Source organism: Bacillus rossius, chromosome 1 (genome assembly GCF_032445375.1).
Source record: "Bacillus rossius redtenbacheri isolate Brsri chromosome 1, Brsri_v3, whole genome shotgun sequence".
NCBI lineage: Eukaryota > Metazoa > Arthropoda > Insecta > Phasmatodea > Bacillidae > Bacillus > Bacillus rossius.
The window spans coordinates 262,255,353-262,275,480 of NC_086330.1; the positions used below are offsets into that span (position 1 = coordinate 262,255,353).

A 20,128-nucleotide genomic window follows, 5' to 3' on the forward strand; every position below is an offset into this window, starting at 1 on the left:
CTCCTCTGACCATGTTCTGGTCTCCCGCGTGGGTCCCCCTGTCGTCCTCTGCCCTTGTGGTGTGGTCCTGCCCCTGTATCGGACCAATGTCATTGCGTCCTCGGGTGCCACAGTCTCTTGTGACATCACTGGTGTCATCTTCGGCTCCCGTCGTGACTCTCTTGCCCAGAGTTCCCTCCTACTTGCTGCCAAGTCCATTTCAGTCTCCCGGGCCAGCTCCATGAACTCGGATACCTCTAGGTCCATGGCCCGTCGCAGAAAAGGGCGTAGCGACGGCAACAACTGTTCGCATATTACGGGCATGACCTCGCTCACTGTTCTCTCCGGCCCCACTCGCCGGTGCAACCGCACCTTCCTATAGATAAATGATTCGGCGCTCTCCCCTGTGGCCTGTGGTACACTGTAAAGTTGTCGCTGACACTCGGCTCGTGCCAGTGGTCCGTTGAACCGCCTCTCTAGTGCTCGCTCGAATTCTCCCCACTCGGATAGATAGTCCCCCGTGTCCGTCCACCATTTCGCCGCCCGGCCCCGTAACTGGCCACACACTCTCATCACCCAGTCCCTTCGTGGCACTCCCCTAAGCCTGTCCACACACGCGGCTACAAACGCACTCGGATCTTCGTGCGGTTCTCCCGCAAACTCCGGTAATGGGCTAGCCACCTCGACCACTCGCATCACTGTACTCGGATGACCATGACCTATGGGCTCTCTAACGCCCTCGTCGCGGTGACCCGGTAAATGACTCCCCGATTGTCTGTCATTACTCTCCCCGCTACTCTTCACGTCCGCTAGTCCCCATGGGCATTCGCACGAAAGGTCCTGTCCGTGTCTCCCCCTGAACAGAAGTCCACACCCCACACACGTGTCCATCACCCTCGCCTTTGTCTCATCCGGTCCCTCCATTTTTCCGGTCGTCACACGGCTTCACTTGGTTATCCTATCCTTCTCGGCTCGGTCGGCGAACTCGCCTCTCGGCGCGCGATAAGCCGCAGCGCGATAACGCGCGAATTCGAGCCCGGCGTGGGTCGCGCCGCCTTATCTCTCTCCCGCGTGAACCTGATCCCGGCGTGGATGCGTCTCCTTATCTCTTTCCCACGCCGCTCCTTCCGCCTGCTTCCGCCGCTCCGCCGCGCCAGGCAGCTCCCGCGCCGTTCGCGTGACGCAACTCGTGCTACGTCGCACGCTACTCCAGTCCGTATAATGTCCGTGATGTCCTTTCCGCCCACTTTGTCCGTGTTCTTGGCAACCCGCACTTTGCCAAATTACGCCCTTTGAGACAAAATTTCGAAAGTTTGAAAGTTTTGAAAAATTTGAAAGTTTTGAAAATTTGAAAGTTTGAAAATGCGTTGCCACCTAGTTGGGGGCCACTTGTCGTTGAGCGGGCTGATCCCCTTATTGGTTGTGTAGGTTCTTGGGCTAGCTCAGTTGGGGGTGGGTTTCGGGCCACGTGGCAGTTAAGAGGATCTAGCCGGCTAATATTGAAACTACATAGGGTTTCGTGGCACTCACTCTTTTTATTGGCCACTATTTGCACTGGCACGGGGCTATCGCAGTTCCCGCCTACGACCGTTATTAGGTGAGGCCTGACTACACGAGAATTTCCCCTTACACGGCCGCCTATGGGAAGTAATAGGTGCCGGCGTCGCGGCGCTAACCGATGGCGTTTGTCCCAAACCGGCAGGGCTTTGATTTCCTGTCCTATAGCGACTTCAGGCAAGCACTACCTGTGGACACAGTTTCTGAATTGTCCCATTAATATGGCGAGGTCTCGTCCATGACACAATGGTACTATTTTATCCTAGGCAATGCACGACTATACAAGCGAATAAAGATATATATATATATACGAGAGGAAAGGAAAAAATTATGAAACGCTAATGAAAAAAAAAACTAAACTATCTACAATAAGGCGACCCCTTGGCAATAGTTGACATACTAATCTCCAAAGTTCCGAACTGCCTGACACGACTCGAAGACTGTTGCTGATCTAAACCCCGTGTCACTCTGGTTAAACCCGGAGGTCTCTATGCTCACCCGTTTCACTCGTCTTGGCGAGAGCTCGCGGCCGTCACGTCTCTGCACCGCGGTTCTCCAGACGCGACTGCCGACTCTCCTCGCGCCGACCCCCTCCCCGCGCGCGTCTCGTGCAGCACCTGACGTCCTCGTGGACGGGAACCCGCGATTTGTTCACCCCGTGCATAATAAAATACATGTTATTTACCCTTCTAATTTAAATTATACATGATGAACGATATTATAGTTTTTACAATAAAAATTATGTCCTGCTGAAAGAAAAGAAAATATACATAAAAAACTACGTCGGAGGGACACTGGTTTATTGAAGTTGGCACCACTGGCTCCCGCACACGCCCGCGCACAGAAGAAGGCGGTGACGCGCCATAACGGCCTGCAGGAGCTAGGGTGGCCTCTGGGTCGACGTCACATGTGGCTCGGTCAATGTAGCTTTATGAAAAATGTCAAAAGGTTGTAGTACTCACTTGTATAGCCTATCCTGGCGATCCAAGGGAAGGCGCCCAAGTCTGCCTTCTCCCCGCCTATGATCCTGTCCGACAAGCTGGCGCCGCACTGCTCGTGCTCGAACAGCTGCCAGTTGGGGTGGTCGCGCGGCTCGAACAGCTGCGAGGACGAGGCACCATCTCCCGAGCTGGTCACTTTAATCATAAAAGGTGATTGCTTAGAACCTCCATTTTCCATTTTTCGTATTGATTTCTTGGTAACATTTTATCCCATGAATTCGTCAATAAATAAAATGCTTCGTATTTAGATGTTTTATCTTATTTGCAGTTAATCCCACAAATTTGGTGCATTTTGTTTTGCATAAATAATTTTATGATCACAGTAGTGATCGAGTAAGGAATCAAGTTTATTCGATTCAGATTTCTAACACAGGTTAACTAAAGGGCTGAGAAAATATTTACTCTAATCGAGTTAACCTAGTACGTTTTTTTTTTCGAAAGATTCTCTTACATCGGAAAAAAATAATTGTACAACCGTTTTTGGGGCATATATGTCTTTGAAAATTACACTGTTAGAAATATTTTCTTGAATAGCTAGAATATATTCACATTACACAATTATTCCAAAGTAAATTGTAATGTTTACTTTCATGTCATATTATCCATGAAATGTAATATAAAATCACTTGAAAGATATATGTTTCATTCAAACACACAAAAAAAAAAAAACAGATAATTTTTGGCTTATTGTTTGAGGCCATGTCCAAGTATTCAGCATGCCTTTTAATAGCCATCTTCAAGAACGAGTCCATAGTGGGCGGTATAAAAGGCATAATTCTTATGGAAACCAATTTGACTTGTGCTGTTTATACCACCCAATAAATAATTAACAACTGAAAGTCTTGTAATCTTGCTCAATATTTGCATAGGGCCAATCACCACCAAGATGTGATTTGTCTACAAAAGTGGCCATGTTTGAAGGAGAATCTGGCCGATCAGGATAGGTGCAAAAGCCTTGCTTACCTGTGACCCTCATTGGCTTGGAAAATGAATACACTTTCACAAAGCAGTTCAGATGTATCACTAACTATGTTGGCTCATGATTAAAGCCCCACAGCTGAGCATTCGAATAACTACTTTACACTGGGATCCCTCCGTCACCCAGAGATCAATTATGCAACTGGCACCTATCCAACCACTCCAAGCTATTCAGGCCAGTACAGGTTCACTACATTCGCCTGTCAGCTTGCTCAAAGCATAGGAGACAACCACTGTCACCTTGAATCTGACACCAATCCAAAGAGTGTCTTAGGCTACGGCCACACGAGCGTGTTTTCACGCAGAATCTCTGCGTGAAAAGACGCCAGAAATATGAACCGCAGCAAGGAGAATGAGACCGGCCAGACGCAGCGTGAATTCCCGCCGGGGAGAGGACAGATAGGCGCGTCTTCAAGGTCGCCCGCAAGAAAATGCACCGCGGCCAATTCGTTGGCGTGATTTCACGCAGCGTTTCAGTCGATGCCCGGCCACACGTGCGGGAATTATCGCCGCGTTCTGTTCTGAAATACTACCCATTGTAGTCGATATGTTACGACTTCCGGAAAATGTTCATGTAGTTTTTCTTTTCATACCCCAAGACCTTACCATGGTCAACTCAAAAGCGCGCGCGCGTGTGTGTATGTGTATGTGTGTGTGTGTGTGTATATATATATATATATATATATATATATATATATATATATATATATATATATATATATATATATATATATAGTTATTTCATGAACATTTTTCGGCACATTCTTCAGCGCTAACACATTCTCTCATTGCTGTGTTACTTTTTGATATATTTTCTTTCACCATAGACAAAAGTATTTCAAATGAGTTAACGGACATTCTGAAGTACTCAAAAAACTAGTCTGGATTTTCTTTTAGTTTATTATGAAAGAGCACAAATTTTCCTTTCGTTGATGTTTCACTCAATATGGGATGGACCCAGTATTTTCTTGAATGCTTCCGCCGACGACGACGCCTACGAAACAACAGCACAGCACTTAAAACCACAGCAGCGTTCTTGCTTAATCTATACTAATATTATAAAGCTGAAGAGTTTGTTTGTTTGAACGTGCTAATCTCAGGAACCACTGGTCCGATTTGAAATATTCTTTCAGTGTTGGATAGTACATTTATCGAGGAAGGCTATAGGCTATATTATATTATCAATAACACTAGGGATCCTTACTAAAAGTCCAATTTAGAATCAAATGCGTTGGAGGGGGTTAGATACAACATGCAGTACACGTACGAAGTGTGTGTTGACAATGCCGCAGGCGCTAGAAGTTTATTTCCTATTGCCTATTAACATTGTTGCCACGCACTAGATGCCTTATCATTCTTAATTTTCCCATACAAGTAAAAAACACCCGTGTGATATTAACAACGAAGCAATCAGTACCCTCATAAGAGTTCAATTAGTATTTAAATACTTTTTATCACTTTAAATCGCAAACCTAACCTTTTTGTTTTTTTCCTCTCTCTGTGTTTAATTTGTTTTTTTTTTCCTTTACTAGAATTATTTTTATTATTTTTATTTAATTTTCATTTTTCGGACCATCAATAATTTTCCTCTCCCGTTACAATTCTGACAAGGACTTGTATCTATATTATATATATATATATATATATATATATATATAAACAAAATACCATTCACTGACTCACTCATCACGAGATCTCTAAAACTATACTCCCCAATTGACTTGAAATTTATCATAGTTACTCATTTTGTGATGTACACGCTCACTAAGAACGGATTCGGCGGAAATCTGATCCCAAGGGATGTTTCGGGGGCGTAATATATCAAAATTTCCAGTTTTTTTGTAGGAAATCACCATGGCAATGGCTGTTGCTTTGTTGATGCTTCATTCGTCTCTATGGCAACGACTATTTCATTGTTAGTGCAGTCCTCATCACCTTTGAAATTTTGCGGGTATTCTAAATAACAAAAAATGCCCTTTTTTTTTCAAGTATATATATTTTACAGACTTCAAACTTCACAGTAATGTTCCTTATGTTACGCAGGATGACATTTTCCGAAAATTAGATCCCATGGGTGGTTAAAACCAGGAAACAGTGGGTACTTTGTCTGCACGAGAACAGGATTTTCAATTGTTCATGCCTTCTGCGTCTACATGGCAACGGGCATCGCGCGGCAGTGGCGTACCCACAAGGAGGGGCATGTATAATAAGCGGCGCAAGAGTGATCTGCTTGTAGACTGCCGTAGCGAAGTACGGGTACATCAGTTTTATGTTGCGTGCACGAGTCGGGAAACCATCGGTACATTATACAGCATTGTAATAAATTTTCACTGCATTTTTTTATTTACCATTACTGTAAATGGGAGATGTGGCTTAATTTTTTTCCATTAGTATAGCCGTGCGAAGCCGGGTCGGGCAGCAAGTGAATTCATAATCAAGCCTGCAAAGCATAGATGGGTGCCAGTTCATAATACAACGCTCACATGTGGCCGGGTAGCGGATTCATTCTGCGTGAAATCACGCGCTAGGCTTCAGCGTGAAAACACGCACGTGTGGCCATCGGTCGCTCAGGATCTCACGCTGCGTGAAAACACGCTGTAAAAGCAGCGTGAAAACACGCACGTGTGGCCGTAGCCTTACAAAGAAAATTTAAGCAGAATTCTTTCACTGTGTTACTCCAAACTTTCCATGTTACTGGCAGATTTTTCCAGACTTTTATCAGGGGCGTAGCCAGGGGGGGTGTTTTGGGTGTTCAAACACCCCCCGAAATATTAAATATATATATGTACTTATGACAAAATTTACACTTGTCTAGCTGTTGCAAATGCACTTAGATGAATTAAGTAACAGGGTGCTTGTTGTGCATAAATTACTTTTAATTGGCTGATGGCTGATCTAGAGCTCTGGATTGTTTCAACAGTTTTTATCCTGCAGTGAGTGTACTTGTGCAAACTTCAACTGACCAAGTTATAATCCCTTCCTGCGGCGTAGTACCAGCACGCCTGTACAAACTGCGACTGGCCGGCCGAGATCTTCGTACTGTAGGGGCCACGAAAGTAGCGAGCTGAATCCCATAGTTCTAACAGCAGACATTGCTCGACACGGATCGCCAGAACGAAGCGGTGGGGAGACAGCGCGCGCGAAACTCGGCACGGTCTGGCTGTATATTATGCATTCTAAAAATATTCAGTGCACTAATGAAAGCGCAGCATTTAATTGTGTATCTGTGAAAATGTGAAAATAGTAATGGTGTATGTTGTAAAATTAAACACAGTGTAAAACGGGGCAATACGGAAACATTAAATTAGCACTAGATGTCCTAAGTTAAAGAATGCATACTAGCTCTTACAAAGGCTGAGCCAAACACGATGTAGCATTATCACTATCACTTTATTCATCACTGCTGTCCCTTACACTGTTACTTGTTAGAGGAAACGAATTCGTCATCGTCACTATCATCGTGTAAATTTATTAAAAACTGGTCCATTGCCATGTTCATTATGCAGACAGTCTTCCAGTATTCATCTTCTAATTGTTCTACATGATTGCAATAGCCTACCCAGTCATCCTTTGTTTCGGAGTTAACAGTATCCAGTGTGTGCATCTGAAGTTCTTGCGCGGAGAACTCTCACACAGTATTATATTCCCGAATGCATCGCTTTATCTTTGCCTACGCTAACTCCGATAGCATTTAACTCACACATGTATGGCAGGAGTTCGAATGACATGACGTCCTGCATTCTTAAAAAGTCGATCAACACATTGTATCAGATATGTTAGTAATGAAGACCATCTTATGTTGAGGGAAGACTTTGTTGCCTTTTTTCCAGTAACAGATTTGTGTGGAGAAAACGTATCAAGAAATATTTTACAGTTATTTAGAGACTTGGGACTTGAAATGACTAAGCTTTTAGGTCAGGGTTATGATGGAGCTGCGAACATGAGTGGCTCCATTAGTGGTGTTAAAACGAGAATCCAAGAACTGTACCCAAAAGCTATGTATGTACACTGTGAATCTCACGCCTAAATTTGGTACTAAGTGAGTCTCTTTCTGTGCCTTACATCACAAATGCACTTGGAGTTGTTAAAGAGACAACAAATTTGTTTAGATTTAACTCTCAAGCAGGAAGTGTTTTGAAAAGTAACATTTATAAACTACTCCCAGACTCGAAGAAATCAAGACTACTTGGGTTTTATGAATCCAGGTTCATAGAACGCCATGAAGCAGTCAACACTTTTGTAGAGCTACTTCCAGCCATAGTGCCCAGTCTACAAGAACTTTCACAGTGTAAGAGAAGTTTTTCAAGTTCAGCATAATCTCTTCTGGCTGCAATGGAAAAAGGAAATTGTATTGTGTCACTCGTTGTTTGTGAGTACTTGTTTAGCCTTACTCTACCATTGTCTTCATATTTACAAAACCCGCAGCATGATATAGCTTCTACAATATCTTACTCCGAAAGCATCTTGAAAATGTTACAAACTCTTAGGGCTAGCGACAATGATAATCATACAAAATTTGCTGAAATTTTCCTTAAGTCTGTAACTACAGCAGATAACATTTTTGGAACTTCTTTTTAAAATTCCGCGACAGTCTATGAAGCAGACAACAAGGAGTAATCATCCCCACAAATCAGTTGAACAGTATTATCTAAGATCAATTTTTCTGCCATGTCTCGATGGAATCATTGTCAATCTTCAGCATCGATTTACTCAAAACAAAGACATTCTTTCAGCTTTTGAGATTATTCTCCCCAAACATGCACACGAAAATTGTGTGCAAGAGATCAACAAACTAAGCCTCTACTTTCAAAATAAAACTTCTCAGGCCGCGGTTGAGGCGGAATATCTCTTGTGGTGTGAGAAATGGAAAGACAGCAAATCTGACATACCAAATGGGATTATGTCTGTTTTGGAGGCATACAACAAGCATTTTTACCCAACCATACGACAACTGTTGTCTGTTCTGGCAACTTTACCTGTATCAACAGCTGAGGTCGAGAGGTTATTTTCCTCGACGAAAAGAGTTAAAACATATTTAAGAAACACTATGTGCAACGAGTGACTAACTGGCCTAGCGCTCATGTCAATTCATTATCCATTTCTTTCACATCTGATGACATTTTTAATGTTATTGCCAAAAAACTCAACAGAAGAATGGTATTGTAAAAAGCTTTCATAAATATGTACAATAAGTGATACTGATGCATAAATTACTTTTATGTGTTTTATAGTGTAGGTCAAATATGTATTGCTTTAAAATGTTTTGATTCTTGTGAGTTTCTGAGCAGTTTCAGTTGTAGTAATAACATATGGTGGTTGATAATTGACTTCTCTGTTTATGTATTTATAAGTACAATAAGCAGTTTGAGAACATATTATTTATACAATACTGAATATTTTATTAGCAATATCATTTGCTCTTGCTGAGTGGGATGTATTTTATTCTTAGGTGTTAAGAGTTAAACATTTAACAAACCCACTTTTTTACTATCGATTTATAGTAGGTAATCTTACTTGATACAAAAAATTCATTTATCGAGTTAATGACATTCAACAAAGGCGAAACTAAGAAAGAACCCTTGAGCCGATAACCCTTAATATTCAGCAATGAGCTTTCAACAGTGTCTCGTTAAAAATATCATAAAGTCGGGACACAAATTTATGTTATTTAAATCCAATATTTTAATTATGAAAGTGCTTAAATAGCACCAATTTGCACATTAAAATCTTTTTTTTTCTGGGGAAGGACCCCCTAGTACCGGGGCAGGGTGTAAGTAAACACCCCCCTAAAAGAAATCCTGGCTACGCCCCTGCTATTATATAAAATGTGTTCCTTCCAGTTGATCCATAATCACCTTGGTCACAACCTCGGATATCCATGAACCCATAGTTAGGGTATCTGAGAGAACCACACGTCCAGCCCTATCAATTGCCATAAGTTATTACTTCTTCACATTTAAGTCAGACTTCTTGACATCTGATGGCCTAAGGCTAGGGAGTCCGAACACACACACACACACACACATACACCAAGGAGACTCTAAGACTGTCTGCTGTAAACAGCGAAACTAGTCCTCCTCCATCAGAAACCCATTTCCAGCAAATGAGAATACTGGAAGGGTGGGGATCTGTTTACAAATTGGTTCCAAAAAGAGGCAGAGGGTTTAAATTGGAGGTGCGTATATATATACGTATATATATAATAAAAAAAATCAATATTTTTATAAAATTGTTGGTGCTTCGATCAGATATTCGGTCTGACAACAGCTCCAACAATTGATGGGCCAGCACCTTCTTATACTCCATTCAAACCTACTCCTGAACATCTTTAAGTATACAAGTAACAGTCTTTGGGGTTTTCCCCTTTCACTTTTGAACACAATGCTCTTAGCCTAATGGCCCTGCCATGCCACAGCACCCATGGGAAAAAGAAGCAGATAATTAATTTCATCGTTCTCAGGACATGGATTTAAGTACATATCTATGCAGAGAATCTCAGGAGAACCATTCCAGTAACAACGCCACCAGCATACCCACCCCCCCCCCCCCTCCACCACTCGCTACCCAGTCAGTTGACTCAGACACACAAGGCCCCTTTGCCCGAGTACTTACTGGTGCTTACCCAAACTTATCACATCACTCTAGAACCCATCACCCAGGGAACCAATAATCCAATGGGAGTCCATCAACCCCTCCTATATTTCCAGTCTAGTAGCCAGAGCTGTATTGCCACTCATTATAACTGCATATCAAAGGGATCGGGATACCTGTTTGACGTGCTCCAAGCATTAGAGCCACCACTGGCAATTACGAATCCGACACCAATACTGGACCAACAATGAAAATCACAGAGGGGATTCATTCCTTCGTGGATCAGCCGATCCCAACCTTTCATGCACTAGTATGCATCCCTGGGCTGAAAGCAAACTCGGTCAGCCAGCAACCAAGTGAGAGATGGTAACTCACCTCAGAGTCTTTCCCGACTTAAGCTTATAACCAGTTAAGGTCAGGGCCAATCTCACACCAGACCCCATGAGTGAGCTCGCCAGGCCTTTGCTATTACCATGGGGATGGGTCTCTGCGCGTCGGGGGACACGTTCTATGAGACACAACAGCCTGATGGCTTGGAGTCCGAGCACTACAAAAGGAGTCTTGATAGATTGGTGTTGCCCACAATACTAGCCTGTACTGCATCACCAGATATCCCATTGTGGCAAGAATATTGCACAGAGGTTACGAACTCAACAAGGTACTATTACAATAGGTAGGAGACATTTCTTTACAGTCAATTTAGGCTGTATTTAGTATTATAAAACATTAATTATCATTCAGGTTTTCAGGTTACAAGAATTAAACAACGAGCAAAGCACAAGTGACTGTGCATGACTATTTAATTTGCATTGCAAATCCGGCTTGCCAGCACAGCCATCGACAGAAACCAAGAGCTTGGGGGAAAATAATTTTGTTGGGTCCCCTTCCTATTATTTAATGTAGGAACTTCGGGTATTGTGGACCCATCGGTTAAAGTGGACCCACGCTGTCAAACTCGGTGTATGTGCTGCAACATAGGAAGAATCACAAGAACTAATCTGCCACAGAAGCTCAGTTCTTAGACTGTTGAAAGCGCGCGCCCATATCGATCTCCACAGGTTACGTTACGGTGGCGATAAACCAAGATATAAAAGTTTTTGCAGGTATGTATGTCTGTGTAACGTGTTGAAATACTTAAGGTAAATAAATTATGTATAATATTTAAAAGTAACGATAAAGGAGTCTGTGTTAATGGTAGGTGTTGGAAATGGTCAGCACGTAAGTAGTTTCGATCACAATACCATTCGAATAACAATGGCGTAGGTCGGCTAAAGTGGACCTACGAGGTTTGGGTAAAGTGGTACCGGTCCACTTTACCTGCCATATTTTATGTAACATACTGGTTTTTTTAAATTAATTTTTACTTTAGGTAGGATTCACGATACTTCAAATTTCGCTTAGAGTAGTGGCGGAAGTTAGTAAAAGCCAATCATTGCGATGCTTTTATTTAAATGCAACTCCCTTATTGGTTAATTTAAATTTCAATGCAACATTATGTGAAAATTCGCTCTATCGTGAAAACCACATTGCTTATTTTTTTATAATGTATATAGAAATGTTTTTTTTTTTTTTTTTTTTGGTTGGTTGCAGATGTCAACACAAGCAGAAAAAGTGGGTGTGTCAAGAAAGATATTGATTACATGGAATCAACTGTCCATGATTGCTGCTGTTCATGCTGTTCGTAAAAAAATATATGGGCTTGAATAAAGCGCAAAAAATGTTCAATGTGCCTAAAACATCTCAAAGAAGATAGGTCAATATGATTGATAAATTTCCTGAAGAATCCATTCTTACATCAGGTAGTAAACCAATATTTAGTCCCAGAATGGAACAACAGTTATTTGAGTACCTATTTGTTGTTTATGGAAGCTAAATTATTTGGTTTAACTATGCAAGACATAAGGAGGCTTGCCTACCAGTTAGCGGAAAAAAATAATATTGAACACAGGTTTCCTGAACTCAGGGAGGGCTCCTGGAAAGGACTGGTTGTATGGATTTCTAAGGCGACATAAAAATATTATCACATTGCGAACTCCTTCAGGAACATCAATAGCCAGAGCCAAGGGGTTCAATAAAACTAGTGTTGCAAACTTTTTTGATATTTTGGAAAGCGAATGTGACAAAACGAACTTCCCTCCAACTAGAATCTACAAATGTAGATAAAAGTGGCTTGTCTGTGCTAGCCAGCAAAATACCTAAAGTGATTTCTTTAAAAGGTAAATGCCAGATTGGATCAATTTCATCAGCTGAACGAGGTTCACTTATCACTGTGATAGTATGCATGAGTGCTGGTGGGAGTTATGTACCACATATGTTAGTGTTCCCAAGAAAAAACTTCAGTCAACATCTTACAAAAGGTGCTCCTCCAGGTTGTGTATTTACCTGCCACCCTTCTGGATGGATCAACTGTGACATTTTCAGTGAATGGTTTGATCACTTTGTGTATAGTACCAAACCTACATGATCTGATCCTGTTCTCCTCATTTTGGACGGACATTTCAGCCATACCAGGAATCTAGAAGTTATAGACAAAGCCAGAACGAATCATGTCACCATAATTTGCTTGCCACCACACAGCACACATAAACTTCAATCCCTTGATAAAACTCTCATGGGTGTTCTGAATCATTATTATAGTGAAGAAGTGCGTATGTTATTGAGGATAACAGGCAGAGCTGTGACACATTTCGACGTAACTGAACTCTTTGGGAAAGCTTATCTGAAAGCACAAACCGGTGAAAATTCTGTCAGTGGTTTCCGCAAGACAGGAATATACCCAATTAACAGGAACATATTTTCAGATGCTGATTTCGCTTCTTCGGAATATTTGGGTTAGATGGCGGTCCAGGAAGGTACCTTATAGCGCGCCAAGAAATATCAGGGGGTAATCAGTCACCTTTACGAGATGTAGCAGACACATCTTCATCTGAAGCTCAGAATATACAACCGAACACATTTTCTGCTGCCGATGAAGCTTTTCCACTACTTAGAAATGTCAGCCATAACACTACTTCAGTTATAGAAGAGCCTTCAGCACTTCTTCAGAGTCCACTTCCCAAATCACCACCGGGAGGAACTGCATTTTCAGTAGGCCCTAGTGACATTTCGCCGTCTCCAGTAATCGCTAAAGCAGCAACAACAAGAAGTAAGCTAAGAGGAGCGGCGTGTGTTGTTACATCATCTCCTTTCAAAAACAGTCTTTAAGAAAGTCGTAAACAAGCTGCCAAAAAAAATCCGACCATTTCAGCCTACTGGAAAAAAAGAAGAATAACCTAACTAACAGTTATCTGGGAGACTATGGATACAAAGCAATCGGTTGAGCGTAATACATTTGACGAAACTGATGCTACTTGTATCTGGAAAGTTTTCTGATGACAGAGCTGGGGAAAAGTGGATTCAGTGTTTGGACTGGAGTCACGAAGAATGTGCTGACAATGAAACAGCATTTCGTATGTGATATTTGCAAAACCTAATCCACCATTTTAGCACATATATCTACTGACATAGGGCTACACGTATGTGGTTAGTGCATCCTTATTACAATAATGTAGTCTAGAATGTTTTCAGTGTGCAAATAAGACATTTAGAATATTTTGGTAAATATGTGAACTATTATTCTGCTAAACTTCACTACTAATAACTTTTTGTCTCCGAAACGTGTACCCACTGTATACTTATACAAATTAAAATGTAATCTTTGTTTAAAAGTTTTAATAATTTGTGATGGGTAAAATGGACCCATTGTTCCACTTTACCCGCGCTGTTCGGGTAAAGTGGACCTTTGCATACTTTTTTATATATCACTATATAATGCCAACATCCAGAGTGAAATTAGTAGGTTCCATATTTTCGTTACCCTTACATACCACGCTATCATATTGAATATATAGATGTAATTATCTTATACAAATACTGAAATACAACAAAAAAACAAAAGGGGGGTCCACAATACCAGAAGTACTTTTCAGACCTCACAATTCAAACAAAATACAAAATAACTGTAAACATGATCTGTGAATATCGCAGAACTTGTAAGGTTTCCTATGAATCATATTAACAATAGACTTGGAAGTTTGGTCCCATCAGAATAAGCCCAAGCATTGAAAAAAATCTCTAAACTCAACCAGGGCACCCTGGTGCCCCAGGGTTCCCCCAACCTCTCTTTCCTGCCCCTCCTTCAAGTCGGCCCTGCTTGCGAGATCTGGAAAATTGAATTAGTTAAAAACAAAAAAAAAACAAAAAAAAACTAGAAGAGAACATGTGAGTGAGTCTTTCAGTACTCGCCAGTGATGTGTAAACATCTAACCTCGGTAACGAGCGAATTCGTGTGTTCACATGTTGTTCGTGTTGAAATAAACTTACAATAAGAAACTCGGACACGAAATTAAAAGTACTTAAAATTCTTGACAATAATGCCGCACATTTAGAACATACTGATCAATAAAAACATTCGCTTTTCAATTACGTACCAACATTCTAGACGCAAATCACGCACTTACTTTCTGTACCTGCCGCTATAATTCGTTGCCTGAATCGTAAACGTTGCTTGCCACCATCACGTACAGATTGCAGCACGAAAAAAAAAAAAATTAAACCATTGGAAACGGCTCCGATAAAAGCCAACAAGACTTGAAAAATCCCTAAACTCTGGCTTTAGACCTTATTTTTGACAAGAAATTGTATTAAAATTTTATTAAATTTGTTAAAATTCATTAAAGAGTGTATACTAAAAGTTTCTACACAAGTTACGAGTTATACTTCTATGGCATTATTAAAATGTTAACCTGAAACATTTTAAAACACTAAGTAGTGTTTGTATATTTGTTTTTGTTAATACGACTGAAATCATTCTGTAAATACGTTCTACAAACAAACCTTAACCTTAATGAGCTGATTCAACATTATTATATAAAATTGTTGTATTATAAAGTTATTAAAAAGGTAAAAAATTAAAAAACTACTGTGACCCGATTTTAACCACGTCCCTTGAAATTAATAAGTGCGCGCTCTACCGCTGTGCTATTAAGCCAATTGGGAATTTAAAAGTAGAATATTATCATCATTGCAATGCCAGTTTTCTACGTATTTTAAATCTTGAGATTACATTTTACTATGACTATTTTATTTTACCATATATATCCTGGGGTAGGATAGTTTCACTATCATAAAGTTTCATTTGGCACACCAATACGTTTGGTATGTCCCATAATGTTTACGAAAGTTACTGTATACGAGTTTATGTCGCTACACGTGGGTCCACCATCTTGGTTACACATTATCATTCATCGAGTTCAGTTCAATTTTCATGGAATTACTCTACCTAAATGCCGTATACCGAGAGCTAAGTCGTTTACACATCAAAAAAAATCATCGGAATATATTTGAGGTATGTGCCTTAAAGGTGGGTTTCCAAGGGTAATTTACAATTAAACACAAGTCTGGTAGCTAACACAAACATCGAGACATAGACAGAATTTTCTAGATGGAAGCAAAATTAAAATTTAGAAAAAAATGTCACCTGAAAACAAATTACATGAGCACTCATACATTGCCCACCTCAGTGCCAGGAAACAAGCTTAGAACTTACTTCCATATCGCATTGAACATATTCAGTCCCACATTTCCAACTACTGACGCGATACAAGACATTACGCAGAAGATGAAGAAGGAGCTGCGCGAGCTCTTAAACAACTGCGCAGACTTTACCTCACGCACTCGCGGTCTATCATACAGTGGTCTTTGGTCTTCGAAGGGGGAGGCGAGGTGATGGGTGAATATTCCCCGAAAATCTGAAAAATGTATCATTCTCATCAACAAAAGGAAAGAATTTGAAAGCAAACAACGAGTAAAGTGGTTCTACCCCCTCCCCCACTGCTTCATTGAAATTGCATTTTGTGTACGCTCCTGCTACAGACCGTCTCACTCTTAGATAGCAATACACGGATTATGGCAAGCGCTGTTGCCAGATTTCTAACACGTTACGAAGATGTTCAGGGGAATGTACTCCTCTGGAATTCTGAGTGCATAAGAAACATTTTAAAATCCATTTTAGACATGTATAATGTTTTAGGCCTAAACTTGCCCAGACACTCAAAATCTGTAATAAATGGTCTTTTTTTTTAACTTAAAACAAGACATAGTTCACACACAATAATTGATACGTATTCATACGAAAATTGTGATGTTCACTCGATAAATAAGTAAACAATATCCAATACCTTCAATTTCGAATTTGTATATTTGAAAACAGCGCACACAGAAACACGGACAGCGCTACGGCAGCCGGCAGTATTAGAAAGAGAGAGGAAGGCGCCCATTTACTTCCACGTTGCAATTTAAGAGTGTGGCGCTCTATAGCGTAAGACACATTTTCAGGATGGGAGAAATACTTAGAACAAGAACCTGAAATGGTGGTTAGGGAGGAAAAGAGAAGATAAATTGCGCCAATCTTTGATGTTGACTAGACCAACGATGACGACGCATTGATGACGGGCATACAGAGGAAGAACCATACGACTCAAATTAAAAACCTTTGTTGGTTCACTCGGTTACGTGCTGGTCATCATTGGCTGCCTGCGACTATTCTATTCGCTGGTGTATACTTTTATATCTGCGCCGCTGAGAATTCCCCACAATATGTGTAGTAAGGGACCATCATATGACCTTATTCACCGACCAGGCCTCTCAATAACCTCAACTACACTATACTTAATCTCTGAAAATTGTTCTATCACTTAGTGCAATTAAAAATTTTAGTGGAGATTTTACCTTGAGATAGATGCTTCTTCTAAAGAATTATGTTCTGTCTTAGGGTGTTAGAACAAGGATGTGTTGTTAAAACCCATTACTTTTACAAGCCGCACCCTTAGTGTATCTCATCGCTACATAGAAGTTTTTTAAATTAGATCTTGCCTCTTTGTTCGGGGTCAATAATTTTAGTTTTACCTTGACTGTAATAAGTATGACCTGTGCACAGACTATCAGCTGGATAAGTTGAATCACTGGGATTTGACGATTTTCGATTTAGTTTTAAATGGCCGAGGTTCTAAAACCGCGATAGTTATTTCTTTGTTACGGAAGCATAAAACGTAAAATTTCCAGTTAGACATTCCTGTGGAGGAATCAATTCATGTATTATCTTGTAAGATTTTCCCAGAGTATTTTATGTTAACCTCCTGGACTTACAACATAGGACATGCTTTGTGTTAGGATACATAAGAATCGAAACTCACATAAGTATACAATTGGGTACTGTTTCTGTATTTCACAGTGAAACGTGAAAAATATTCGAAACTTTTCTTTTATGCCATGCATTCGTATAATACTTCAATATGTACATACTTTGTTTGTGATCTCGAAGGTAGTATTGAATATTAATTTTAAATGTGTACCCTAAAGCACCATTGACTGTGGTCAATGCCGCAAACTATTGGTCATAAATTAAATAAAGTTTACAGTGTTTAGAGACAGAAGAAGTAGAAAGTTCAACAAGCAATGAAATTTTGACGTTGAGGCCAGCCAACAGCCACTAACCTGAGCCCACGTCCGCCACCTCACTTCCTGTTGGGGTCGACGTGCGTAGATGATCCTCTCGTGGAAGTCGATCTTGCATTGTGCACTGTAGCTGCACAATCACTGTCAGCCAAAGAAGCGATGGAACCAGCGAGACCATCGTGAGAGTCGCCGTGCCTGGAACACATTCAGACACAGTTAACACAGCGAATTCTGGCTTCTGTGCGCTGTGCCGAGATGTAGGCCACTGCGAATGCAAAATATGGATTTTCACCAGAGGGTGGCCACGTTCACATGATGACATGGTAAGTATGTGAAGCCGTCTTTCTTTTTTCAACTAATTGTTGCGGTGTATCTGTTAAACGACCAAAACATTGGCTGAATCTGAGTTTGCGCTTTTTAAACAATTTTAAATGACTTTGTTGACGGAAGTGACTGTATTTAACGACGGAGATTCTCATTCATACTTACTAACCGTAATCAGATGTTATCAAACACCATTTCCACAATGTTTCGGGCGGAACAACACGGTGATGGCGAGGTTAAAAAAGTGACTTCAATTACGTCACAACATGCCGTCTCCTGACATGTCTTAACTCCATTGTTTTCACTATAATGATGATGGAAAAATTCGAGCCCAGATACAGAAATCTTGCTAACCAGCCGAGACTTCACTCGCTCAGATTTAAGAAAAGTGTTAATATTGTAAAATTATAGCTAACTTTTGTGGTTAGTTCCAAGCACAATTAATCAAATCAATATAAACAATCAAATGTCACGTGTAAAGGCCTTTAATTTTCACCGCAAATTGCCCACATGTAGACTTTCTAGACTGGTAATAAAAATTACATACCTGCGTGTTGGAGGTGTACCATTTAAGAGTCGCGGAGCCGAACTGACATTTATGCTCCAACGTTATAGCACATTGGACGTCACGCTAGCAGGCAGGCAACTGATACCCGTGTGGAAACTCCACACCGGATTACACGTGTATCTCATGTTCCATGTAATAAAAGAATACATTAATGGGCTCCTCGCGAGACGACCCCCGCGACGCCCTGAACAGATACTGACATAACAAAAGAATTAAAGCAACTATTTATAGGTCAATCCAGATCGACACGGCCGGTATGAAGAAAACGCAAGTGCACAAAAACGCCCAATTTTGTAAAATATTATGTATATAAATTGTGATGTCATACTGGCCATTTCCAACTTTGGAGGATTTGTTATCTCGTTTCTTGCTCCACTCATGTCTGGTACTCAATGGCGGGCCTCCTAACTTCTTCAGGCCCTGTCGCACTGTCAAATATTCGTCTCCAATCTATTTGACAATAGAGCTGGAGAGGTAGTACTGGACGGAAAATTGCTTCCAATTTTCTCCATCAAATAAATTGGGGCAAATAACATTAAATACTATTTTTAAATCCTGTGACACTATCAAAGTTTATTTTTGACTGAGCTGACTCAAACGTTTCTATTTTAATCTTATTTTGAAATTAAATAAAACGTCACAGTTTTAAACTTCTTGCGCTATTTGTGCATTTTTATTTTTTATTTTAACATGTGTATATAATATTCGTTACATAATAAAATTAATGTTCAGTGTTTTCTTAAGTTATATAGCCATAATTTCCTTTTTGCACATAAAATTATTTTGCATACGACATTCATATTAACACTATTTTAGTTATTTCACTTTTAAAACCGCTTTAATCACCCATGTGTTCTTCGCCATTTTAAAGACTCGTTGTGACCAAACGGATGTCATTTCCTTTTTCGCTAGGCACGATTTTGATTGGCTGATCATCTAACATCCAACATATTATAGAACTCGTACTATATGCAACATATTTTATGGACTCTAAAGTCATCCGACTGCGCTAGTGACGTTTTCGGTGATGTCATTGCTCTCCGACTTTAATTGACACAACATATTAGAAGATGTTGGAAGCGAAGGTTTGACAGTTTGACGTTGCATTTAGAACCAAAAATCCATGGATGCAAAAAAACTATCTCCGTTCCTCACATGATCTTTGAAGTTGTTTCAATTTATGTACTCTTAAAATTTGGATAAATTAATAGTTTTAATTAACATTCCTTAGCAAATTAACTTTTAAGGGGCTAATATTTTTATAAATGCCAGAATCCAACCCCCCCCCCCCCGGGTCCTTTTCGGCTCTCCACCAAAATATTCAGCTGGGTGCACCACAGCAAATGTCCAAAGATATCTGCGTATGCGTACTTTGTAATGACATCATTTCTTATGGGACTTTTAAAATTGGACACTTGGCAAGAGCATAGTTCGAAGAGAGCTCAAGGTTGACATGCGGCTTTTGAGGGGGTTTGGTGTCAAGGTCGTTTCTTTGTTAGTGCCGCAGCCATAGATATGTTGTTTTTTTTCGTAGAAATAAATGATTTGCGTAATTTTTTTGGAGTAGCCTATATGTTTTCAACACACACCCTGCATAGGTGTGTTGGTCCACTGAGCAATCAGTTTGATCTTTGTG

The 20,128-nt window shown here is 40.5% G+C and overlaps 1 protein-coding gene across 1 annotated transcript; it reads right to left on the reverse strand.

The window, feature by feature from the left end:
* Positions 1–551: 551 nt before the first annotated feature.
* On the reverse strand, positions 552–18,515 carry LOC134527303 (uncharacterized). Its single transcript, XM_063359858.1, has 4 exons — positions 18,472–18,515; positions 17,640–17,795; positions 2,499–2,672; positions 552–583 (listed from the first exon to the last, which is right to left on the reverse strand). Exons 1-4 carry the CDS (start codon positions 18,491–18,493, stop codon positions 552–554), a joined length of 384 nt encoding a protein of 127 aa, XP_063215928.1. The 5' UTR covers positions 18,494–18,515.
* Between the last annotated feature and the right edge of the window lie 1,613 nt (positions 18,516–20,128).

Coding starts and splice junctions, on each gene's coding strand:
- LOC134527303 (XM_063359858.1), bottom strand. CDS start 18,493: ATGGTACACCTCCAACACGCAG. Junction 2,673..17,639: donor GGTGGCGGACGTGGGCTCAG/GTTAGTGGCTGT, acceptor TTATGATTAAAG/TGACCAGCTCGGGAGATGGT. Junction 584..2,498: donor CGCCAGGATAGGCTATACAA/GTGAGTACTACA, acceptor GTGTGTGGACAG/GCTTAGGGGAGTGCCACGAA.